Source organism: Chenopodium quinoa, unplaced genomic scaffold, assembly GCF_001683475.1.
Source record: "Chenopodium quinoa cultivar QQ74 unplaced genomic scaffold, ASM168347v1, whole genome shotgun sequence".
Classification (NCBI taxonomy): Eukaryota; Viridiplantae; Streptophyta; class Magnoliopsida; order Caryophyllales; family Amaranthaceae; genus Chenopodium; species Chenopodium quinoa.
Window position 1 is genome coordinate 1,491,297 of NW_018744240.1, and position 26,116 is coordinate 1,517,412.

General features: G+C 34.2%; 4 protein-coding genes and 1 pseudogene across 4 annotated transcripts; 3 read left to right on the plus strand and 2 right to left on the minus strand.

The window, feature by feature from the left end:
- Positions 1–998: 998 nt before the first annotated feature.
- Positions 999–7,310, plus strand: LOC110694752 (protein PIN-LIKES 3-like). The gene is made up of 10 exons (XM_021871926.1): positions 999–1,344; positions 1,473–1,552; positions 1,781–1,905; positions 5,012–5,133; positions 5,502–5,693; positions 5,820–5,912; positions 6,023–6,117; positions 6,305–6,357; positions 6,460–6,648; positions 6,805–7,310. Exons 1-10 carry the CDS (start codon positions 1,207–1,209, stop codon positions 6,927–6,929), a joined length of 1,212 nt encoding a protein of 403 aa, XP_021727618.1. The 5' UTR covers positions 999–1,206; the 3' UTR covers positions 6,930–7,310.
- A 359-nt stretch (positions 7,311–7,669) lies between these two features.
- LOC110694754 lies at positions 7,670–11,574 on the plus strand (annotated as a pseudogene).
- Positions 11,575–11,807: 233 nt separating this feature from the next.
- LOC110694753 (diacylglycerol O-acyltransferase 2D-like) lies at positions 11,808–15,396 on the minus strand. The gene is made up of 9 exons (XM_021871928.1): positions 15,167–15,396; positions 14,987–15,061; positions 14,812–14,897; positions 14,137–14,243; positions 13,904–14,059; positions 13,616–13,702; positions 13,391–13,488; positions 12,468–12,555; positions 11,808–12,057 (listed from the first exon to the last, which is right to left on the minus strand). The coding sequence occupies exons 1-9, from the start codon at positions 15,358–15,360 to the stop codon at positions 11,956–11,958; spliced, it is 993 nt and encodes a 330-aa protein (XP_021727620.1). The 5' UTR covers positions 15,361–15,396; the 3' UTR covers positions 11,808–11,955.
- An 8,536-nt stretch (positions 15,397–23,932) lies between these two features.
- LOC110694755 lies at positions 23,933–24,831 on the plus strand. The gene is made up of 2 exons (XM_021871929.1): positions 23,933–24,284; positions 24,369–24,831. The coding sequence occupies exons 1-2, from the start codon at positions 23,964–23,966 to the stop codon at positions 24,387–24,389; spliced, it is 342 nt and encodes a 113-aa protein (XP_021727621.1). The 5' UTR covers positions 23,933–23,963; the 3' UTR covers positions 24,390–24,831.
- Positions 24,727–25,833, minus strand: LOC110694796. Its single transcript, XM_021871965.1, has 2 exons — positions 25,432–25,833; positions 24,727–25,343 (listed from the first exon to the last, which is right to left on the minus strand). Exons 1-2 carry the CDS (start codon positions 25,685–25,687, stop codon positions 24,727–24,729), a joined length of 873 nt encoding a protein of 290 aa, XP_021727657.1. The 5' UTR covers positions 25,688–25,833.
- Between the last annotated feature and the right edge of the window lie 283 nt (positions 25,834–26,116).

Genomic DNA, 26,116 nt, shown 5'->3' on the forward strand with positions numbered 1-26,116 from the left:
CCTAAACTACCTCATAAAGCTAGATTTTGTGACAAACTACCTAATAAAAAAAATGTTGTGAGAAACTACTTAATAAAAGGTACTCCCTCCGTCCCTTAATTAGATGACTACTTCTCTTTATTATGTGAGTAATAAATGCTAGAAATAGGCATCTAATAAAGGGACGGAGGGAGTGAAATGTTATAAGAATCTACCTAATAAAAGTTAAAAATGTGTTGTAAAATACTACCTCTATTGGATTTCCACCGTTGACCCACCTCAAAACATCCCCGAAACCACCGCTTTCATCCCCAAAACCAACACAACTTGCTTGAAATTGTCTCCACCACACCGAAACCACCCTCCAACCCCAAAACCACCACCTCTAACCCCAAAAACCACCATTCCAAAGCACAAACTACCATCGATCACCAACTCGGAATATCCTCCAACTACCCCGAAATAACCTTACCACCTTGAAAACCAACCCTCGCACTAGTTTCGGGGGTGTTTTGAGGTGGATGAACGCCGTAAAATTAGGTCACTAGTGAAAATTCGGTCAAAATAGTATCGAACAACATTTTAACTTTTATTAGCTAGTTTCTTACAACATTTTTTTTATTGGATAGTTTCTCACAAAATTTAGATTTTATTAATTACGTAGTTTCTAATAAAAAAATACTTAATAATATGTGCTTAAAGTTACAGAGTAGTATATAAATGGTGCAATTAGTATGTCCAAACAACAATACATGTATTCAGAAATAGAAGAAGCGTAAAAGACAGATCTAACATCAACTTTTTTTTGATGTAATCAACATGAGCGGCTGAGCACACAACAGAACGCCGCAACATGAAGTTGAAAGAAAACTTTATAGGTGTGATTCTGTTTCTTAACCCCAACATTACAATTCATTCAAGCACTAATAAAATTTCCGTCTTAGCTTAGCTTAGCTTAGCTTTCTACCACTTGATATAAGAACAAGGCCCCTCTCTAGATGCTTCTGCCAATTGCCATACAAAGTGGAGTAGTTAGTGATTATATACTTGCATTGTATACTTGAATTAATTATGTAGCACTTTACAAAAGCTTTTGCCAAAAGATTGCACTATTTTTGCCTATATATATGTACGCAAGTGCATGCATGCTTTATAATTTTGTAGTTAACAATTTCTCTAACACTTAGCTAACTTAACTTTTTTTATTTTCAAGAAAAAAAGAAAACAATGGGGTCTTTGTTTGATCTGTTTTTTGTTGCATCAATGCCTATTTTGAAGGTTCTTTTGATCACTGCCTTAGGCTTGTTTCTTGCCATTAATCGTATCGACATCTTGGGAGAGACGGCTACACATCATCTTAACAAAGTTGTTCATCAAGCATTTCTTCCCTCTTCCTCTTTTATAATTATATAATTTTAGAGTTAAATTAAAGTATTAATTTTAAAATGTTTAACTGATGAAGTCATAGGTCCTTTGCTTTTCTGTTTGCCTAGGTTGTGTTCTTTGTTTTTGGTCCTGCACTAGTCGGTAGCAACTTGGCCAAGACAGTCACCATCAAAACCTTTCTTACTTTGTGAGTAATTTTCTCTTCTTGTTCAAGCCATGATACTAGTTTTGTTATTTCTCGTTTACACCTTATAAAAAATTATTTTTAACAGTATTACTAACGTGTGCATGTGTGTGCACTCGTTTATACCTTATAAAAGATTATTTTTAACAGTATTACTAACGTGTGCATATGTGTGCACACACGTTACGAATGTAATTAATGAATTTATTTTCGTTTCATGTTTTATGACAGATGGTTTATGCTAGTAAACATCCTCCTTACATTTATATTGGGATCAGCAATGGGTTGGGTACTTGCTAAGTTTACGAAAGCTCCAAAGCACGTCAAAGGCCTCATTTTGGCATCTTGTTCTGCTGGTAATTTTCGTTATTCTTCCCATCTCATTGCTTTAGTAGTTGTGTCATCGTTGTTCCATTCATCTTTTGGCCTTATATTACCTTTCTTAACTATCTCAGCTCGACAATAAATGAAATGAACGAATAAAATCAGCTTCTTCAATGAGCTATTATAAAGTATCATTACTATGGCGGAGTCGGATTATAATAAAACCTGCCTAATTTTCCTTCAAAATAAAAGTTAAAGAGTTATTACACAGGAGCTAATTTGAGTTAATTAGCATTGTACTAGTATTTGTTAACGATGCTTCTCCTTTCTTATTTTGATGGTTTAGGCTCATATGTTGCACGATTTATTTATTTATGTATTTTTTTTTTTTGAAGTGGATATGTATTCTATTTTATTTAGAAAACATGTAGGTATAATTACATTGTTATTATTGTTATTTTTTTTTAAAAAAAAAATATTCTTAAATTAGGAAAAAAAAACTAATAAAGTCATAAATAGTTTAGACTGAGAAAATTTTCATAATATGTTTACACATGTTCATCAATGACGCCATCAATAACTTGTTTTGATAATAGACAATGAGTTATAGTTTTTTTTTTTTTTTTTTTTTTTTTTTTTTTTTTTTTTTTTTTTTTTTTTTTTCTTTCGCTATGCAACGAATTGACAATTGTGATATGGAAACTTTTTGTTAACATAATTTTATAGATTTTTATAGGTTGTAATTTGAGTCTCTTTTTTCTCCACTATGTATAGGGTGTTAAATATTGAATATTGAATATTGAATATTGAATAATTAATCACCTTGATGATCAAGCATATATGTAACTTCTTTTCATTCTTGAAAGATTCTTGCTATTTAAAAATGACAATAGATGATGGCATTGTGCATTCAAAATGTTTAGCATTGTATATATATATTCAATTTTAAAATAAAAATAATTGTTAACCCACTGCAATTGCCCAACTTATGAAATTAATATATGCATTAGAGTATGCATCACTTACAAATGTCTCAAAAAGCAAGTTTCATTCTACTTACGACCATCTAGTCATATTACTTTAATTTCCCATGAGAAAACATGCGGTATACCGTATACTATTTTACTTTTTATTTGCTCCATTGAATACATATGAAGTACAAAGTACTAAAAGTTGTGTCAAACTTATCTAAAGAGATAGGAGAATTTACTAGTATTTCCTACAACTCACATATTCTTATGATTCTACTCCTAGATTAGCTAATAAGCTTTATTTATTAGAACAAATTTGTCTTTAAGTTTAACAATTGCATACTTAGAATCTTCTGTTTATTTTTATTTGACATGTTTATTTAAACATGTTTGCTAATTAACAATTAGAATAATATATATATAACGACGTAAATTTTCATATTGTAAAATATATTAACTTATTAAGACATACTCGGTATTTTATATTTAACAACACTCCAATATGAATATGTTTATTTTTTAGTGTAATTTAAAAAGAAAATCAAAATAATTTATTTAAATAGTTTTTAAAATTAAAATGTGTTAATTAAAAAGAAACGAAAGGAAACTTCTTTGCATATAGATTTTGGCCTAGAAATCAAAGTGACAATAGACCAAAATTAAGCTTTAACTATTTACTGTACTACCTTTGCCACCGGACCCACAACCTTGTTGTGGCCACTGCTTCTTTCACCCTGTCCCCCACTGTCTAGCTATTCATTAGCTGTAATTACCAATTAGTAGCCACATTCTCCTAATTTAATTGTGAGTTAATTGTAATTATTGTTGCTAATGACGCTAACCCTTTAGCTCAACATTGACTAACAAAATCCATTATTTAAAAGCTATATGCAAGCATGCAATTTTTTATTTATTTATTTTTTTTTATTGTTTTTTTTGGGTAGGTAAAGAGAAAGTTCTACTGGATTAGAACATCTCACAATATTGGGACTATTTATGGGTAATTCAGCTCTAATTACTACTACTTCATGTGTCTTGAATAACTTAGACTATGACTTTTATAATAGATTAATAGGTGTGAAAAAAAATGAACGAAACATATAATCATACATAGATTTACCATAAGTGGTTCACTAAGGCTCCGCCCCTGTTACTAACAATGTGTTAGGTACGTCTACAAACAATGAGAGTAAGTTTTATTAATTACTCTTGAGGATAGTACAGATCATTTACAATATAGGTAGGAGTGAGCAAAAATTCTAAGTACCCGAAATTGGAACCGGAACCGGCAGGTCCGGAACCGGAATTGGATCCGGTGGTTCCAATTTCGGGTAATAAATTAAGGAATCGGTTGCAACCAGTTCCAATTTCAATTCTCGATTTTTTGGACCGGCCCGGATCGGTTGGTTACCCGGTTGTCCAACATGTGTTACACTAAATAAGTTTTTAAAAATAAAATTAGGTTAAATGTATCTAGTTAATAAAATAAAAAAAAAATACTATTAATACCCAACATAAATAAAACAGCTTAATGTATATATAAATACAAGTGTTAAACGCTAAAAATGAAAATAAACTAAAATAAGTATTATAATTTATATTATATTTTAACAATTATATACATAAGTGGGTACCCGAAACCGGAACCGTTACCCGGTGATTCCAATTCCAAGTCCTAAATTTTAAGTCCCAGTTGAACAATTTCAATTCCGGTTCCGGATTTTAGGACCCGGTCCCAACCAATTCCGGGTCCGAGTCCTAAAATTTTGACCGGGTACCCGATTTGCTACCCCTAAAAATAGGGTAATTAATAACTAAAGAGTTATTATAGTACTCGGTACTTCACTACTTCTGAAAGGATACAAGTACATAATAAGCCCAAATATAGGCCAAAACTAAAAACTTAACCTACATGGAGTAACAAATATTGTAATAAGTATGCATTTTAAGGCATATTCTAACAATGACGATGAGAAAATATATCCTTTTCGTGTGCATCCGATGCATCAGATCACATGCTTAATTCCATGCATACCATGTTGTTAATATTCGTATTGGATTTTATTGCACGAATAAATGCTATCGAAATGTTGTGCATTACTACGCAAGCAAGTAATTTAAGAGGAAGTTCCATGCAAGTAAATATTACTGTCGATTGTGGAAACAGGAAATCTAGGGAATATGCCTATCATCATCCTCCCTGCAATGTGCAAAGAGAAAGGCAGTCCTTTTGGAGCACCCGATGATTGCGAGCGCTATGGTCTAGCTTATGCTTCACTGTCCATGGCGGTAATTTGCTACATTTAGCTTATTATTACTTCTATTTCTTTAAAATTACTATAAACTATAGCGACTTATGAAATACAGAGAGTGTATAAACTAAATATAAATAAGAAAATAAAGTTGCAGGGAAGGAAATAGCTAGAAAGTGTAAAAATGAAAAACGAACAAATTTACATTTAAGTATAAAACTGTTTCATGTGGTTTATTTGAATCATGTTTAGTTCATACGAAATATTGTACAATATCTGGTAACGAGTCATTCAAATTGTATCACATACGTATTAGTATCAAATGGACTCTGATCAATATTTGACGTGTTAGTATCCAGATTGGGTTTTAGGCTAATCGTCTATGTAAATTTTATAAAATTTCAGATAGGAACTATATACTTTTGGCTATATGCCTACAACATAGTTCGAATTTCTTCAAAGGAGGCAATAGCAAGTGCAGGTGTAATTGATGAAACAGTGATGAATGTGCAACCACAAGGAGAACCACCCTTACATTCTTCAGATAATTACGCTCTTGAAGATCCGGGCCTCTCCAACTCCTCTTCTAAATCAATGGTAATATTCAGACTAATTTTTCTCTCCTTCATTCAAATTTTTATGTACAATTAACATATGTTCTTAATCGCCATACCAAATTCGTGTTAGAGGTTAATATAAGACGGTTTTGTGTACTGTTAACAGGTTAAATCATCTTCCAGGGTAAAGCAATGCTTAAGGATTATCTCCAAAGAGTTCAACCTCAAGGCAATTTTGGCACCTTCAACTATTGGAGCGGTATCAACGTCAAACAATAACCATTTTTATAAACTAATATTATATCCTACTGAATATACTGAAGAAGTAACCCTTTTTTAATTTATTCATCCCCTTTTATTTTGATTTAGATGGTTGGATTTTTTATTGGGACGATTTCTCCACTTCGTAAGCTGCTCATGGACAACACTCTTCATGTTGTTGGAGACACAAGTTTCATGATTGGGTATGTATTAAGCTACATATAAAAATAACGCATCCTCAATTCTTTAATAATCGCTACAATTTGACTTTCACATTGCTACTTTAGCCAGTGGTTAAAGACTAATCTACATCCTAGTCATTAGCTTAGCATAAGTCCTACAGTTAAGTTTTAACTGTATGTCATTTCAATTGTGTTGCAATACTCACAGAGATGCAGCCATCCCCTGTTCAATATTGATACTCGGCGCCAACCTCCTAAGAGGTACTAATACTTGCACATCTCTTTTGCTTCACCACTGCACAATCTAGCTTGCTGGTAAGATTTTGATTAAAAGAAAAATTAATGGGTATCTTTATATATCAGGTTTAAAGGGATCAGGAATTCGAGTTACAACAATTATAGGAATAATAGCAGTTCGGTACATATTCTTACCCTTGTTGGGTATTCTTGTTGTTAAAGGCGCTGTTCTAGCTGGGTTTGTGCAATCTCATGATATATTCCTTCAGTTTGTTCTTCTGCTTCAGTTTGCCCTTCCTCCAGCAGTAAGCATCAGTAAGTATTCTACAGTATCATAATCATCCTACCAAACTATTCTGTGGATTTAATTTTTACAGAATCAATTAATACAACACGATTATGATTGTTTTATGTTAGTTTTCAGCATTTTTTGATTCAGTAACTAAAGAATGGTTTTGATGCTCATAACAGGTACAGTGACAGAGCTGTTTGGAGCAGGTCAGAATGAATGTTCAGTTATCATGCTTTGGACTAATGTTTTGGCTCCGATAACACTCACTCTTTGGTGCACATTCTTTCTCTGGCTTCTGGCTTAACGGGTCCGACCGCTTCTTAGAACCAAATCTTTCTCACTAGACAACATCAGTGAATGGCTAACAATGGAATTATGCAGACATGAAGACGTCGTCTTCAGAACTACATTGTTTGTACTTGTACAGTAGGCAATTTATCTTTAGAAGATCAGATTTATTAGAACATAGATAGAAATTTGAAGAGAACTCCAGGTCTCCTACAAACATTCTGGTTTTTACTTCACTATTTTGATGTAATTCCTTCATAAGTCCATTTGATCTTGTTTAACTGTCTTACTAGGAAAAATTTAAGACCAGAGGAATGATAATTAGGTTTGTTAAAAATATTGTCTCCACAACCTTTTTTTATTCCCATTTCAAGTTCATCTGTCTTCAAAAGTTCTTCCCAATTAAAATCTTAACACTATTCATAAGGTAAAAGAATTTAAAAATTTAGTCTCAGTATATGAATTATAACATATTCATGTTGGAGTTTATTTGATTCGTTTGATCTTAATGAGTAATTTACTCCGTATTCAATTATTTGATTCGTCTCAATGAATAGATTATAAGTATTCAATTATTCGATTTGTCTCAATAAGTAGATTATTAATATATTAATTAACTCAAGCACTAACAAATTTGCCATCTGACCGTTCTTCCACTTGATATAAGAACAAGGCCCCTCAATAGATGTCATTTCCAATTACCATATAAAGTAGTTATAAAATACTTTCATTGTATACTTAAATATCCCATATTCCCATTACCAATAGCTTTTGCCAAAAGACTACACTATTTTTGCTTCTATTACCTATATTATTATCATTGCTAACAAGTGCATGCTTTACTTATAATTTTGTAGTTAGCAAGAGTTAGAGAGGAAATATTCTAGCACTCTTAGCTAACAACCTTTTGTTCAAAAAAAAACAATGAGGTCTTTGTTTGATCTGTTTATTGTTGCTTCAATGCCTATTTTGAAGGTTCTTTTGATCACTGCCTTAGGCTCATTTCTTGCCATTAATGAATCGACATCTTGGGAAAGACAGCCACACATCATCTGAACAAAGTTGTTCATCTTTCATCTAAAGCATTTCTTTCCTCGATCTTCCTCCTTCATACATATATGTTAGGTTTTAGAGATGAACTCATAGCTCCTTTTCTTTTGTGTTTGCATAGCTTGTGTTTTTTGTTTTTGGACCTGCACTAGTCGGTAGCAACTTGGCCAAGACAGTCACTATCAAAAACTTCCTTACTCTGTGAGTAATTTTCTCTCCTTGTTCCACAATTTTTGCTATTTCTCCGTTTACATCTATAAAAAGATTATTTATGAACAGATAGAGCTATCGATTAACAACAGTACTTATGTGTGCATGTTGTGATTTTTTTTTCGTTTCGGGTTATATGCATGGTAACAGATGGTTCATGGTAGTAAACATCTTGCTTACATTTCTATTGGGGTCAGCAATGGGTTGGGTACTTGCTAAATTAACGAAAGCTCCAAAGCACATCAAAGGCCTCATTTTGGCATCTTGTTCTGCTGGTAATTTTTATAATTCGTCGCATCTCATTACTTCCATTTATTTATTTTTATTTATGAAAGAATTTATTTTTATGCAATTGATAGATGTAATAGTGGCGAGTAGCTACTGCTTTAGTAGTTGTGTAGTCGCACGGACTTTTATCTAGTTTAATTTATTTAGAGAAAGTCTAATTAATCCTGAGGATAATAAAGAATGTTTGATTTAAAAAATACAAGAAAAATGTGCATCGCACTTGCTTTTATCTAGTTTTGCTGTAAAACCAGGAAATCTTGGGAATACCATCATCATTCTCCCTGCAATGTGCAAAGAGAAAGGTAGTCCATTTGGAGCACCTGATGTTTGCGAGCGTTATGGTCTGGCTTATGCTTCACTTTCAATGGCGGTATATTACTACGTCTAGCTTCTTTCACCCTCTACCATATTCCCCCTAATTCATAGTGAATGCTCTCCTTTCCATTTTGGTATTTCTTAATTTAATCCAAAATTATTGTTTTATTTATTTATTCAATACTACATATCACTACTCCCTTTTATTTTAACTATTGCGATTAGTAGAATAAAGGGAGTATATAAATGAAGACAAATACAAACTATTGCGACTAATGGAATAGAGAGTATATATAAACTGAGACAAAATAAGAAAAACATAAATAGTAAGCACTTTTGGCTAGTTAAATTTTTTTTTTTTTTTTTTTTTATTTTATTGTAATTAATTTTCACATAATTTCAGATTGGAACCGTATACTTTTGGCTATATACCTACAACATAGTTCGGATCTCTTCGAAGGAGGAAACATCAAGCACAGGTGTAATTGATGAAACATTGGTGAATGTACAACCACAAGAAGAACCACCCTTACATTCTTCAGATAACTATGCTCTTGAAGATCCACCTCTCTCCAACTCTTCTATAACAATGGTAAGATTCAGATGATAATTTAAAGTTTATATGCGTAGTTCTTTGTATACATTTAACATATGTTCTTAATCTCCTTGGCAAATTCGTGTTAAAAGTTAATTATAAGACGGGTTTATGTTAACAGGTTAAATTGTCTTCCAGGTAGGGGTGAGCAAAAATCCAGGGTGCCCGGGACCGGGTCCAAAATTAAGAACCCGGTTGTAATCGGTTCCGGTTCCAAATCCTAAAATTTTGGACCCGGTACCCGGTTGTATATGATATAGTATGTGGATTGTTTGTGTTTTTAAGAAACTAAAGAGTTATGTACAACCCATTTTAATTTCTAAGCTCAATTGCTTATAAAACTCTCAACCCACTATCAAACAAAACCTTAAAACTTCTAGATTTTTCTCTCCGCTCTACTACACCGGTTACCCAACATATATTGTACAAAATATATTTTAAAAAACAAAAATATGTTGAACGTAACTAATTAGTAAAATAAAAAAATATATATTAATATTTAATATAATTAAAATAGCTTAATGTATATAAAAATATAAGTATTAAACACTAAAAGTAAAAATATACCAAAAAAAATATTATGATTTGTATTATATTTCAACACTTATATATATAAGTGGGTACCCGGAATCGGATCGGTACCCGGTGGAACCAATTCCAATTCCTAAATTTTAGGACCCGATTGTACCGGTTCCAATTCCGGTTTCAAATTTTAGGACCCGGTCCCAACCAATTCCGGGTCCGGATCCTAAAATTTTGACCGGGTACCCGGTTTGCTCACCCCTACTTCCAGGATAAAGCAGTGGTCAAGGATTATCTCCAAAGAGTTCAACCTTAAGGCAGTCTTGGCACCTTCAACTATTGGAGTGGTAATTTCATCAAATAATAACCATTTATGTAAGATAACTTATATCCTAATGAATATAATGCTGAGAAATTATTGCTATCTATTCCCTTTATTTTGGTGTAGATGGTTGGATTTTTTATTGGGACGATTTCTCCACTTCGTAAGCTGCTCATGGACAATACTCTTCATGCTATTGGAGACACAAGTTTCATGATTGGGTATGTTATAAGCTATGAATTCTCATTTCATCAGTCTATAATAAAAACGCATCCTCAATTCTTTAATAATCGCTAAAGTTTGACTTCGACATTGCCACTTTAGCCATTGGTTACAGACTAATTTGACTTTCAAATTGGCTTAGCATAGTTTTTAACAATTAAGCTTTATCAGTATCTAGATTTGAAACTCAATCTTTTCAATTATTTTGTATTCGATTCACAGTGATGCAGCCATCCCCTGTAAAACCTTGATACTCGGCGCCAACCTACTAAGAGGTACCTATTACTTAAACATCTCTTTTGCTTCATTGCTGTATATTTTAGGTTACTGGTATGTTTTTGACGGAATTCTAATTTTCAGGTTTAAGGGGATCAGGAATTCAACTTACAACAATTATGGGAATAGTAGCAGTTCGGTATCTATTCCTTCCTCTGCTGGGTGTTCTTATTGTTAAGGGTGCTGTTCTAGCTGGGTTTGTTCAATCACACGATATATTCTTTCAGTTTGTTCTTCTGCTTCAATACACCATGCCTCCAGCAGCTAGCATCAGTATGTATTAGTGCCATCATTATCCAACCAAACTGCCCTTTGGAGTTAATTATTACAGATTCAATTAATACAACAAAATTATGATGGTCTGTTAGTTTTCAACATTTCTTTTTTCTTGTTCATGTAGTTATATTTTTCGGTAACTAATGAATAATTTTGATTTGATGCTCATAACAGGTACAGTGACAGAGCTGTTTAAAGCAGGGCAGAATGAATGTTCAGTTATCATGCTTTGGACTAATGTTTTGGCTCCGATAACACTCACTCTTTTGTGCACATTCTTCCTCTGGCTTCTGGCTTAACGGCGTCAAACGCTTCTTAGATCCAAATCTTTCTCAGTAGACAACATTAGTGACTGGCTAACAATGGGATTATGTAGACATGAAAACATCATCTTCAGTTTTACGTTGTATGTGTAGTACGGTAAGCAATTTATCTTAGAAAATGGGGATCAGATTTATCAGAATATAGATAGAAATTTGAAGAAACATTTTGGTTTTACTTCACTATTTTGATGGTTTCCTGCAAATATTTTGGTTTTATTTCAGTATTTTGATGTAATTCCTTCATAAGTATTCCCTTTGATCTTGTTGACTGTCTTACTAAGAAAATTTTTAGACCAGAAAATGGAAATTACAATCATTTTGTTTAAAAAAAAACAAAAACATTGTCTTTGCAACTTATTCACCTTTTAACCAGTTATAATATGTAAATGTCATTTGGAATTTAGTACTACTGAAAGTTTGACAATTGCTGTGAGCTTTTTACTTTCAAAAAATACTTCTAAAAAAAAATTAAAAAAAAAATTAAAAACTTTCTTGACAGGAGTAAACAACACATCTATTAATAATGGCTTTAGCACAAATTAATGATACAATTATGGCATAATTTTAAAGGGCTGAAGATTACAACATCGGGACATTTTTTTGGCGTGTAATGTAATGTGTATATACAGCACAATCAAAGGACTTAAAGAATTCTCAATTGGAGTTTGGCATGGCCAACCCTTTCTTTGTGCCTTTCAAACAAGTCTTGAAGCGCCTCAACGTACTGGCTATGAATTTCCAAAATCTACCAAAATGTGGAAGAAACAATCTGTTAAAAAAGGGTGAAATCCACAAAGGAAATCCACATTTTAATAGCCAATCGCTTAGGACCAGGCACGTAAAGGGACCAGAGTGACTAAGGAAGAGCTATTACAGAACTCAGGCTACTGACCATTACAATAGTACTAAGTATTACTCGTACTTATTAGCGACTACATTTGTTCATTGCTTTGTATTACTGTTATTTGGATTTAACATGTGTGATTGTGTCGGAGATGCAAGCTAAAATTCAATATCAATCCAATGTGTTACCTAGCAAAGAGAGATTGCTTGGTGGGGGGGAACGTTTTTATAATGGCTACGGTGAACAAAAGAAATTAAAAAAAAAAAAAAAAAAAAAAAACTGATGATTTTGGAATGCAATAGAACCCATACCTCTTCTGCAGTGGGCTGTGGATTTTGTTTAACATCAATTGGTCGACCAACCACCACATGCATTGGAACCCGATAAGGTAGAGGAGAACTGCAAGTACAATTAAAACTTGATTATGAGAAAGCAGAGCAAAATGTTACACAGTGATAGATTTGAATATCAGCCAAATGTCCACAAGAAGATATTAAGCAATAAACTACATAATAATTCATCATAGCTAGATCCTTCCTAAAAAATATAGACGTATCAGATTCTCGACTAAGGCCTTGTACTTTCCATTATCCTTACACCATTCCTAATTATAGTTCTCCTTTTGCACAGTTATCAAGATTGAATTCTAGCTGATACTTAACCATCCCTAACCATCAACATTGTCACATAATCCAGAAAGAAGCTGATATATTTCTTTGTTTCATATCCCCAAAACATTATAGTTTTTGGGATTCTAGTAGAACATTTTCCAGAGCTGTTATCCCAGATTTGAAACATGCTACTATGCTAAATTGCTAGTCTGCAAGTGATACTATCCCAGGTCAACCAGCATAACTCTTAACAAACTTATATCTGTTCCACATCACTTATTCGGACTTATCATTCTCCGCTGTCACTAAAAGAAGCAAACAACATTTGACTTAAACTTGGGGATGTAGGTCCCCCTAATCCGTCTTTCATCATCGAGAATGCTGGGAAGTATAGATAATAGGGTGCTGGTTTCCCACATAGAATTTCGTTCTATAGCTACAAAAGCAACCAAGGACACTTGCAGAAATTGTGAATCTGCAATGGAAGGAGACAAGAAGTGCAACCCTGAACCACTTATAATTCCCTTTTGGAGCCCAGGTAAGGGCCATTGACCAGAGAATTTTATCAATGTATACACAAATTTTCCATTAAACAAAGAAAATAAACAAAATTTAGAACTTACCCAAAAAGTCCCCAGAAAAATATAGGAGTGAACCTTATAGCTCTGGAGAATTGCAAGAACAATACTCCACTGGGCTTCCACCATTTATAGACTTCTGACTGCGAAAAAATGTAGACAATACATTACTACTTTATAACTCATTATAGACCATAAAATAATGTTCTTTCTTATAAAACTTCAGCTGTAAATTTTAGCAGAGTACACAGTTAGTGAACAACACAGCACCTGACCAAAGCTGAAAACTGGAACCACTGGGGAGCCCATTTCCAAAGCTAGGCGAACAAATCCTTTCCTGTTCTTAAGAAAAATGACCTGAAACAACGAAAGTAGCCAAAGCTAAGCTATCACTAAAATCTAGCAAGCAACGATTGAGCCGGAAATGAAAAGGAGCAATACGAAGCTCGTCAAGTTACTATAAGGAGAGAGTCCCCCTCCAACAGACTTTGGGCATGACAACCACAAAACCAATATCACAATTAACAATCACAGAATACGTAGCATGCAGAACAATACCTCAGAACCATGTTCCATATGAAATGTCTCTTGTACTCCACCAGGCACTATGATGCAACTATAACCTGAAGACAGGCAAGCTTTAAAATTCTTTCTAGTTGCCGGAGATAGGCCCAACCATGTCCATATATGCCTCAAAAATGGAGTGTAGAAAACCTACAGCATAGAACGAGATAAGACTGCTGAAAGGAAAAGGCACAATTAGGTGACAAAGTCAGAGGTGGAGGACTTACAGCAGAACTAGCAAGGACCTTAATTTTTGAGAAAGGCATAAAACCCGTGAGATCAGCAAGCGCAACAACACCAATCGGCAAAACCGAGTGTGGCTCATAGCCAAAAACTGCATATAGCATACCACATAACATTAAGTTTGATGACTTAAAAGGGAGAACTTTGTTGCACAAGCAATTGAACTGGGTCCAACAATACACAGCAAACAATGTGTCATAACAACCATAATCATTGAAAGTCAAAACTTTCTCTTTTTTATATGAATTCCAATATCTATGTCATGCTTTTCAATTCTACAAAATAACTAAAACCGGATAAGTTCATCATCACCTTGATTCTCAACATTTACAACAACCAAAAACAAAATCAGACATACAATTCCTAACTCCCTTAAACAACTAGTATAGCACACAGACACACTATCCTATTTCGATACACGAATTTCCTTAATTAAACTATAATGATTAAATCCAAAATTAGTAAAACTTTGACAAAATTGGAAACATAATTTCTAAGCAGAAAATAAAACATATCTCCTTACTCACTCAATAAATCTCATACAAACTCCACTTATTCCATACAATTAACTATAAATTTCCAAATTTAATTAGCAAAGTACGTTTAACTGTCAACTAATTCGCTCAATTAATGAGAAAATAGCATAAAAATGAAGTTACCATAAGCTCGATTACGATCAAAGGCATTATAATCTTCAACATGAAGTGTGATCGGAAAATAACCACAAGCATGTTTACATATAAACCTGCAAAATGACCAAAAAATCATCAAACTCAACAACAATTTCAGCTCAAAATCTCGAATCTCAAATTGAATCAAAAATTAGCAATTTACCTAGCCAATTTCCGCCCAAATTTGTCCTTCTCATTGATCGGAATAACGATCAATATCAATAACACACAACAAACCCTACATATTCACAAAAAAACAAACACAAAATCAATCATAAATCAACTTCAAATTAATAAATAAATAAAAAAAAAATCAAAATGAAGATAAGAGTAGAATACGAACGTTAAGGCTTTAGAAAGAGAGAGAAAGAGGAAAGAAGATAAAACAATGGCGACGTTGAAATGAATAGCACCAAGCCAAATTGCGACGGCGAGAAACGTGTGAAACGTGGAGTCGCTTTTTCCGGTGAACGTCGTAATTTCCGACGGAGATGATGAGGTGGGTAGTTTCTCTCTCTTCGTCTCTGACACCTCCATTATTACTCTCTTACTTGCAGAGTACAACTTTGATTTCTCTCTAATTAAATATATATATATATATATATATATATATATATATATATATATATAGGGGAGGGATCCGATAAGAACCCACATCTATGTAAGAACCCAACCTTATATAAGAACTAATATCAACCGTAGGATTAGATTGAAATAAAAGGTTAAGATTATTAGAGATTATATTAGAGAGTAATGGCATTCTTGTAAATATCAAAACATTCCACCTATATAACATAATCCCTAATTTTCTCTCTTCAAAATCCCTAAAACTATGAGAAAATACGAAACTTTCTCTCTCCTACTCCTAGAAATCTTCATTTTTGCTGCAATTTGAAAGAAATTTTTATGATTTTCGGTCAAATTCTCTTGCAGTTTGTCAAATTAAGGTATGATTTGTTTGATTATTTTTGTTTGTTCGAAATTTTTTTTACCATTCGACTTTTTGTCCGTAAAATTTTCCAGATGGATGCAATTATAGTGAAATGTAGTTAACTAGTTATTATCAGATCGAATTTTGTTTGTTTGTTCGATTTTTATGAAAATTTGAGAAAAATATTTAGATTATGGTATAATGGCATTGCTCTTGGGGAGAAGGAATGAAGGATGGAAAGTTAAGGTTTCCTATTTTTTGCAATGGAAAATGAAGTTCATTTGTGGCCGTGGGAAAATAAAATGAATTAAGTATGAGTGTTGGAGAAGTTGTACAAGCCATAAATAAATTTTTGAGTAAGGAGATAATTACATATTTACAATAGCTAAGCCATGTGGAAGCTAGAAGGTTTTTTTTAGATTTTAGAACATAAGTAAAAGAATCTTAGAACACAGGGATCGGAGAAAAAATTTAGAATATTGGAAAAAAAAAATTAGAACATAAGTAGACTAAATTTATAACATAGGAAAATATACTTTAGAACATAAGTAGACTAATTTAGAACATAGGAAAATAAACTTTAGAACATAAGTAGACTAAAAAAAATTAGAACATAGCAAAATAAATTTAGAACATAGACAAAAGAATTTAGAACATAGGTAAAAGAATATTTAGATTTTAGAACATAGGAAAAAATTTAGAACATATGGAGAAAAAATTTAGAACATTGGAAAAAAAAAACTTTAGAAAATAAGTAGACTAAATTTAGAACATAGGAAAATATACTTCAGAACATAAGTAGACTAATTTAGAACATAGGAAAATAAACTTTAGAACATAAGTAGACTAAAAAAAATTAGAACATTGGAAAATAAATTTAGAACATAGACAAAAGAATATTTAGATATAGAACATAGGAAAAAAAAAAAACTTTAGAACATAGGGAGAAAAACTTTAGAACATTGGAAAAAAAAAAACTTTAGAACATATGTAGACTAAATTTAGAACATAGGAAAATAAACTTTAGAACATAAGTAGACTAAATTTAGGACATAGGAAAATAAACTTTAGAACATAAGTAGACTAAATTTAGAACATAGGAGAAAACTCAAAGTATAAGAATAAAATTTAGAACATAAAGAAAGCTCACAGTATAAGAATAAAATTTAGAACATAAGTTGAAAAAAAAATAAGAACATAGTAAAAACATAGGGGAAATTAGAACATAGGATAAATCATAGAAAAATGAGATTAAAAAGGTTTAAATCATAGGAAGTAGGTGATAAAAACATAAGTGAAAAAACTTTCGCACATAGGTAGAAGAAATTTAGAATATTAGAAAAATAAAATTAGAACATTAGTTAAGAACATAGGATAAAAATTTAACACATATGAAGAAAATAAAAATTTAGAACTTAGTAAATAATTAGAACATAAAAAAAAATTAGAACATAGACACAAAAAACTTAGAACATAAAGAAAAAAATTAAAACATAGGCAGAAAAAATTTAGAACATAGAAAAAATATTAGAACATAAGAAAATTTAGAACATAAGAAAAATTTAGAATATGAAAAACAAATTAAGAACATAAGAAAAATTTAGAACATCCAAAAAAAATTTAGAACATACAGAAAAATTTAGAACATATAAGAAAAAAATTTAGAACATAGAGAAAAAAACTTAGAACATAAGAAAAATTTAGAACATGGGAAAAAAAATTTAGAACATGAGAAAAATTTTAGAACATATAGAAAAAAAAAGTTAAAACATATAAATTTGGAACATAGAAAAAAAATTTAGAACATAGGCTGAAAAATTTAGAATGTAAGAAAAAAGATTTCGAACATAGGAAAAAAAATTTAGAACATAAGAAAATTTTTAAATCATAGGTTTAGTTCATAGGGAACATAAAATTGGAGTATCTGTTTAGAACAGAGAAAATAATTTAGACATAATATAAAAATTTAGAACATAGACAAAAAATAATTAGAACATAGGAAAAAAAAAATAAACATATTTTAGAACATAGGAAGAGAATTTAAAGCATAGTATAGGTTAAATTTCAAATTGGAGTACTCTATTTTTTTTTTTACAATGTATGGTAAAACCTATTAGCTCAAGTGGTAGAGCATTATGCAAATGCATAAGGGATGTAGGTTCGATTCCTACATAGGTTGTGTCTCTAAAAAAAAAAAGAAATCAAATTAGCACTAAGTATCCAAAAAAAATTAAACATTGGGTTAAATGATCAATTACTATGGAAATTACGTTACAACTAAACTTTTGTGCAAAACTCACGTCGTTACATTAGACAAATGAGCCTACGTGGGATTCGAACCCACATCTTTTGTGCATTTGCACAATGCTCTCTCATTGAGCTAGTAGGCTAATGTATATAAAACATTCGAACTTAAAAAATTAGTAAACAAGTGAGCAAAGCATTTGTACTATGTTGCTCTACAAAGCTATTTGAGACTACATACAAGCCAAAGTGAGGGATTTGTAGTTTCATACCCTTAAGCATGAAGCAACACATTCTCTGCAGTTAGATTTGACCACAATGCAAGTTTAACCTTGTAGGGATACTAAGTAGTACATACAAATGCACAATTCTTTAACAAATATAAGATTCATATACATACGCAAACCAAAGGGTGGAGAGATTTCATAGGTGCTACTTTGCATCCTAATTCATAAAAATATTGACATTTGTTTTAATGATCAAAAGATGAATGAAGGATCATTTTCCTTGTCTTGGTGATTTGAGGGAGCTTTAACACAGTGTGCTCAATGTGCTGTGGTGAACTTAACTGGTGCTTACCTGATACATATTCAAATCTGTAAAATATTATATGCAATCACTTAAAAGGATATATGCAACTAATGACTTTCTTGGACTATAGCCTACAAAGAAACTCAAGCTTTGTGAGAACAGGTTACTAGCATATGACTTCCCTCTAGTGACTCAAAGAAACAGTTCTTAGTTCTAACTATACTCCAAAATTCCTTCTAATCAAAGCTTAAGAAGTCAAGACTATTGTCATCAGTAGCACATCATTATCTCTTTGATGCAAGACACACTAGGAACCAAGTTGGTAAATTACAACAAAACTCACATAGAGAAGATACAAGTTAATGATATATATATAGGGATTGAATGAAGGTACAACTTGAGGATTTTTAAGACTATTATCTTTAGAAAAACAAGCTTATTGTTCATTATTCACAACACCAAATATAATAGAACATGAATAACTTTAGAACATTTGCGTAATAGTTTAGAACATGTGCACAAATATTTAGAACATGATCAATTATAGTTCAAAAAAATATGAAATGAAGGGTCATACATTTAACCAACGAGCTAGAAATTAACTTGATTGAAGAACATTGATGAAGAAGATGCCTATATTTGATTAACTTTAGGATCCAAAATAAGATATGATAAACTTGAAATTCAAAATAAACACACTTAGTCACACGATCAATAAAATGTAGAAAATTAGACTCAAAATTCAATCAAACGTAGAAAAATTAGACTTGATAATTCGATAAATGCAACATAATCATTAAAATATCATCAACACTATTGTACTACGTAGTCCTTGTTATAAAATGCTTAACAACCACAAAGCTAGATAACTCTTTAGAACATAAAGATCAAACTTTTGAACATGGAGAGAACATTAAGAACATACATAATAAACTTTGAAACATACATGTACAGTTACATTCCTCAGACACAAAGAAAACAAGAGCCGAGAACAAACTAGCATCAAAATCGCTTCAAAATCGAAAAAGAAAATCGAACAAAATAAAATCAAAATTAGAGCAGAAAAATTGAACAATCAAACTGATAAATAATCGAACAAAATAAATAGAAATCACCAAAAAAAAAAAAATCGAACCTATAATCGCCAAAACAAAATTCTTTAGAAATCGCAAAAATATTGACGAGAACCTTAATTTATGAAGAATTGGCACAAAATTCGAGAGTTCAAGCAAATTCAAATGAACAATTTGATGAATCTTGCTTTAAAAACTTTAAATAATTGCACAAGAGTTGCAAAATTGGGTAAGAACTTTAGAGAGAGAAATTGGGGAAGAACTTTAGAGAGAGAAAAATGTTGCACCAAAGAGAGAGAAAGAGCTGACTTATTTTATAAAGTTTCTATTATACCATAAAAATTTCATTAATTACAATACTGCCATTATTTTGATCCGGGTTAATGTAGAGCGTTAGATCTCAATAGATCTAATGGCTGAAAATAGTTCTTATATATAATGAGTTCTTATATAGAGGAGGGTTCTTACATGAGCCCCTCTCTCTCTCTCTCTCTATATATATATATATATATATATATATATATATATATAATATGAAAATGAAAAAATGTTAAACTTTTTGGAAAAAATTGATTATAAAATGTAGATGTAGAAAGTTCTGGGGAAGTAAAAATGAAAGGGAAAAGATAGGTGTTTGTTTGTATTTATAGCATTTGATGAGACGCAAACTAGTTCAGAATTTATTCACGATCGATTCATGGATATGCCACGTTTTTGTTTTGTTTGGATTTTATTATACGGGACGTCTTTGCTCATCTGAATGACTGAAACACATTACGTAGTATTAAAATAAAGTTTACGATAGTTTCTAAGTGTTTTATCGGACTCATATCCTACACTGATTATCCGACTCAACCTAGCAAGGTGGGTTTCTTAAGAAATGAGGATATGGAGAAAGTAAGAAACCAATTAATTAACTGTTGGTGCAGGGGTGATTGGAATTGTATTTGATAGGGACACGTGTATAATCTCTCGCAGTAATAATTAGGAGGGGATTGAAACCTAACGAGACATTTTAAAGGGAGAAAAGTTATGTATCTATTGGTACATGATAGGGGCATATGGTAACTTAGTACAACAAAAAGGTGATGGGACCACATATTATCATTTTAATTTTTAGGTTTTAATTGTACTACTATAATCATTTTAATACCATTACAACTACTATTATACAATTACACTCCAATGGCATAATTTCACAACCTAGTGGTGCATATATTAGCTTCAAAAGTATATCATTGTAACAGTCTTTAGTGTAATTTTAACTATTATCATTACAATTGTAATAACCATGATACATTTCACATCTCAATGATACTAATGTTAATTTTTAAAATATTTACGAATTGTCATGTTATGTACCAACAAATACATAACATTCCTCTATTTCTACTTTCTCAGAACCTAACCATCTAAAACTAAGCCATAAATCTGAATTAGGCCAAAGGGTAAATTAGGTGAGAGCAAAAAAAAAAACAAAAATAAAAAAAAAAACCCACCCTTAACTCCTTGAGGACTTAACAAATGTTAAGGTATATACCCTATATGATTCTTTTGAGATTTTACCTAATCAGCTAGTGAGCTACTTACTCCGTTTTTTTTTAATTGATATCGTTTAACTTTTACACTATTCATAAACTACACTTTGACTAGTTTTTGTGATTTATAACTATGATAAAGTGAACTGTTAAACATCGCCCGCAAATTCCTACATAAAGCCCACAAAATAAGAGTGAAATTACACTTTTGCCCTCATACTAAAAAACACACAATTTCTCTCTCTACTCTCTACTTCCACTTTCTCTCTCTAAATTATTTCCAGAGCTATGTCGAGGCGGCCCGGCAAGGAAGTGGCGGCACCGGCGGTGGGCGGAAGGCGGTTTGCCGGCCAGAAGGTAATTTTTTTAATTTTTATAATTTTTTTTTTTAAAAAAAAACCTCCGGCGACGGTGGGGCGCCAAGGCGAGACGCCACCACCACGGAGGAAGCGCCTAGGCAAGACGCCCGTATGGTGGTGGCGGCGCCTAGCCCAGACGCCACTACCACGGCGGCGGCGCAGAGGCTAGGCGCCACGGCCGTGGTATTGGCGTCTGGGCTAGGCGCCGCCACCACCGTACGGGCGTCTTGCCTAGGCGCCTCCTTCCTTTTTATTTTTTTTAATTTTTTTGTTTTTTTTTAATTTTAAATTTTTTTTTCGAATTTTTTTTTTTTTTTTTTTTTTAAAATTTGTTTTTCTTTTTTTTAAATTGTATGTTCCCTTTTTTTTTTTATCTTTTTTTTTTAAATTTTGTTTTTTTATTTGTTTTAATTTTATGTTCTATTTTTTTTGTTAAAAAAAAAAATTGTATCTGGTTTTAATTTTTAATTTTATGTTCCTATGTATTTTTTTTTTTTTTGAATTATATTTTTGTATGTAAAAAAATTATAAGTTCCCTTTTTTTTTTTATAAATTTTCTTTAAAATTTTGATGTTCTTCTTTTTTTAAGTTTTTGCAATTTTAAAATTTTTAAGTTTTGTTAGTTTTTTGTTTTTGGTTTTTTCTTTGCATTTTTGATTTTTTGTTTTTGTTTATGTTTTTCATTTTTTAGTTTGTTGTTTATATTTTTTGTTTTTGGTTATATATTTTGTTTTTGGTATATTGTTTTGTTCATATTTATATTTTGTTTTTATGTTTATATGTATATTGTCTTGTATATATTTATATTTTTTATGTTTATAATTTTATTTCCGTGACTTGTTTATTTGCTTTTGTGTTTATTTTCGACTTTTTTTAATTTGTTTTCGTTATTATGTTTCGTTATTTACTTGGAGTTAGGCATCGCAATTTAGACCTGGTGCGGGGAAGAGTATTGACGTCGTGAGGAGTACGATCTACTCAATGGAGAGCTCGGGGCCCAGACACGTTAGATCCCGTGGTATTTCGGCCTCGGCCCGCAGAGAACGGGTGCACTGTTCTGCGGACGATCAAGATGATGATGATGATGATGAGGAGGAGGAGGAGGAGGTCGAGGAGGAGGAGGTCGAGGAGGAGGATGATGCAGATGAGGATGTCGACGATCAGAGTGGACCATATGATGATTACGGTCCATTCAGTCAGAGGCTTGATGATACGTATGAGACGCATAGGGTAGATGTGCGTAAGGGTCGAGATGGTAGGTTTGTTAGTAGATCTGGCACATCATCTGCGTCCACTGTGTCTGCGGGTAGCAGAAAACGGTCGAGGGCCGTTAATGATTCTTGGATGGTGAGGGGTGAGGTGGCCGGGGGACCTATAGACGGGAGTGTGATTCCTAGCTTTTTAGGACACATCGCTACCCGTATTTGGGAGGACCAGGAGAGGGCTTTGGATACAGGCATTTTGAAATGCCAAACCCGGGAAAAGACTTGTAGGTTTTTGTGTAGCTGGGCTGATGCTTGGCCGGAGGAGAGCGAGATGGTCGGGCGATTGAGGGCCACTAGAGTGAGTCACCTTCCTGCCACCATGCACGACAGGATTGACTGGACGCTGATCACGGCTTTCGTTGAGCGATGGCAGCCGGATACGAACTCGTTCCACCTTCCGTTCGGTGAGATGACGATCATGTTGCATGACGTCGAGGCCATCCTTGGGATTCCCGTGGAGGGAAACCGAGCATCTGTCGTCACTGATGCGGATCAGGCAGATTTACTAGCGGAGCTGTTGGCGGTGGATAGGGCTGCGCTGTACACATCGGCACTTGGTGTGTGGGATCACGGCGGCGTTAAGATCGCAGCCGTCTTGCAGCGATGTTTGCACCCTACGGCACGTAGGACGCAGGACACACAGCTGGCTGCATATGTTTTTCTTCTTCTCGGGTGTACCTTGTTTCCGGATAAGAGCGGGAACAAGCTCAGGCCACGCGACATAGTTGACGCGTGTGAGCCCGACAGAGTAGGCCAGTTTTCTTGGGGGTCGGCTACGCTGGCGTATCTGTATCGCCAGTTAGGATTCTCGAGCTGGGCTGATGCAGCAGGTATCACTGGATGTCTGACGTTGTTACAGACCTGGATATACGAGTATTTTCCTGCGTTTCGACCACACCGCGACCCGGTTCCCATTGGTGATGGCCAGCCACGTGCCTGTGCGTGGAGTCCGCGTGTCGAGAAGAAGTCCGTTGACCGCCTGCGCTCCATACGGTTATCGCTTGACAGGATGTCCCCCTTAGAGGTACAGTGATTAAATTATTTCTACTTTTACAATCTGATGCTTTATTTTATGACTGTTACTGATTTTAAATAATGTGCAGGTGAACTGGATGCCTTTCGCCCAGAACCCTAGTAATAGGGTACCCAGGACCCTCTACACTGGACTGATTCAGTATCGCGAGATCGTAGAGGCGTACATGCCGCAGCGCTGTCTTCGCCAGCTTGGATTTGTCCAAGTTGTCCCACCTCCACCGGCATGGCCCAGTAAGGCGGTACGATCTGCGTCGTCGAAGGAGTACGTCGTCCAATGGCCGTCAAACATGATATCCATGTGGGAGCAGTTTCCGATGGTTGCCCGCCTATGGACGGCGGAGCTGCAGCGGCCGCCAAGTGGGGTGACTGCCATGTGTGACCAGCACTACATGGAATGGTACATCCGGCACTCGCACCCGAGGTTGATCAAAGACATCGACGACGCAGATGATGACGATGTGCCACCTGCCACTGCCTCTTATGCGGTACGTCTCATCTTTTATTTGTTGTTCTCTTATTTTAATATATATATGTATAATACGTCGTTTCATGTTTTTTGTTTTGTGTAGTGGATGGGCAAGATTATGTAGTTGGGACACCGACTTTTTGAGGAAAGGGACTGCATGACGAGTGCATCAGGCAGAGCTGTTATTGACGATCTGGAACGGACCCTTGAGCAGTGGCAGTGGGCGTCACAGAGGGATTACTGATATTTGAAATTAGACATTATCTTTTTAGTTTGTAATATTTGAAATTATTGTTCTTAGTTTTTAAAATTCAATATTATCTTTTTAGTTTGTAATATTTGAAATTATTGTTGTTAGTTTTTAAAATGAAACATTATCTTTTAAAAATGAACACATAGAAATGACATAGTATTGACAATACAAGGCCTCATAGTAAAAGGTAGGTGTACATCAACAAAAACTACATGGCAATTAAATTGTTCCACTGTTGCACGCGAGCATGGTACAAAGCATCCCAACCCTCCACGCTTGCTCTACGAATTTCATACCACTTCGGTATGATATTTGGGACTGGAAAATCGGGTGACATGTCTAATCGGATAAAATGTCTGTATGACGGCCCAAGAAATCCAATAGCAACGTCCCTTACCGGTCTGGTGACGGTCTCGCGCGAACACCAGGGCAGAACCGTTGTACATGGATAATAGGCTCGACTATGTAAACCAAGGCCGAAATGCATGACTGCACACTTGTAGATGTTTGCAACGGCAAAGAGATCAAGTGGCGCATCGAACCAATGATTTTGACCGCAAGGTCCCCCTCCCCACCGGATACGCTGCAGAGACCTATCCAAGTCCTCGCCGTACACATGGCCATACACATCTCGGTTTGATGCGATTTCACTATACATCAACTGCCGCACTAAACCGTAGTTGTCTTCACCCATTTGAAACACATCCGCCACAACCCGAAATCCGCAGTTACCATCTGCAATGACATCATTCCACCCGTCCAAGAATGGCATCATGATATTAGGGATCCTGTCCTTATATGGAAAATGTTCAATGTCCATTCTCCCTGTTACACACATCAATAAACACAATAAACAAGTCAACAGTAAACTAATCAAACAGTCAACAAAAGAAATTGAAGTCGAATGTCTTACCGGTGCCGGGCATATTCACCGACGACGATGATTGGCTGCCACTTGATGAGGATGTACGACCACGGCCACGGCCACGGCCACGACCGCGAATGTACTCAAACGCACTCTTGTTCCGCCGTGGTTGTCGACCCCTAGGTCGCTCGACCCCTTCCGGTTCCTCGGTATCCAAACACGATGTATTGAACATGTCATGAAGTATGTGTGTAGCACTACGAATGATCGAAGGGTGACTGGAGGACACTTGGTCAAACATCATCTGAAACTGCTCCAACTCCTCCTGTTCACGGTGAACCGTATGCGGAACAGCATGCTCTCCGATAACGAGCGTCCGCCAGAATGGATGAACCTGATCGACATGTAACGACGCCCTGTCTTGCGTAATTACGCGGTGAATGGTGCATGCACAAGGTAATCCATGAGTCATTGATATAGCACATCCGCACCGAATAGCCACTTCATCGCCCAACTCCCTCATCCTGGTATACTCGCTCAGAATCAACCCCAAACAGTGGTGTGACACACGACCGTGGAGAATCTTAAATATGAAATGGCCATACAACATGCCATGTCGTCGTCTGGAGTCCTCGAGATAGTTCTTGATGCCGTTCCTCTGAGTATCAATAGCCTTGTTTATTCTCTCGAACAGTGTATCCAGAGCAGCCGTGGAAGAATCAATCCAGTCCTT

Excerpts from the sequence above, each read along its gene's own strand:
- LOC110694796 (XM_021871965.1), bottom strand. The coding sequence starts at position 25,687 with ATGATGTTTGACCAAGTGTCCTCCAGTCACCCTTCGATCATTCGTAGT. Across the intron at positions 25,344-25,431 it reads GGTGAATATGCCCGGCACCG|GGAGAATGGACATTGAACAT; the intron begins GTAAGACATTCG and ends TGTGTGTAACAG.
- LOC110694753 (XM_021871928.1), bottom strand. The coding sequence starts at position 15,360 with ATGGAGGTGTCAGAGACGAAGAGAGAGAAACTACCCACCTCATCATCT. Across the intron at positions 14,060-14,136 it reads AGGTCCTTGCTAGTTCTGCT|GTTTTCTACACTCCATTTTT; the intron begins GTAAGTCCTCCA and ends TCTATGCTGTAG. Across the intron at positions 13,703-13,903 it reads ATATGGAACATGGTTCTGAG|GTCATTTTTCTTAAGAACAG; the intron begins GTATTGTTCTGC and ends TCGTTGTTTCAG.
- LOC110694755 (XM_021871929.1), top strand. The coding sequence starts at position 23,964 with ATGCCGCAGCGCTGTCTTCGCCAGCTTGGATTTGTCCAAGTTGTCCCA. Across the intron at positions 24,285-24,368 it reads CTGCCACTGCCTCTTATGCG|TGGATGGGCAAGATTATGTA; the intron begins GTACGTCTCATC and ends TGTTTTGTGTAG.
- LOC110694752 (XM_021871926.1), top strand. The coding sequence starts at position 1,207 with ATGGGGTCTTTGTTTGATCTGTTTTTTGTTGCATCAATGCCTATTTTG. Across the intron at positions 1,345-1,472 it reads CTACACATCATCTTAACAAA|GTTGTGTTCTTTGTTTTTGG; the intron begins GTTGTTCATCAA and ends CTGTTTGCCTAG. Across the intron at positions 1,906-5,011 it reads TTTGGCATCTTGTTCTGCTG|GAAATCTAGGGAATATGCCT; the intron begins GTAATTTTCGTT and ends TTGTGGAAACAG.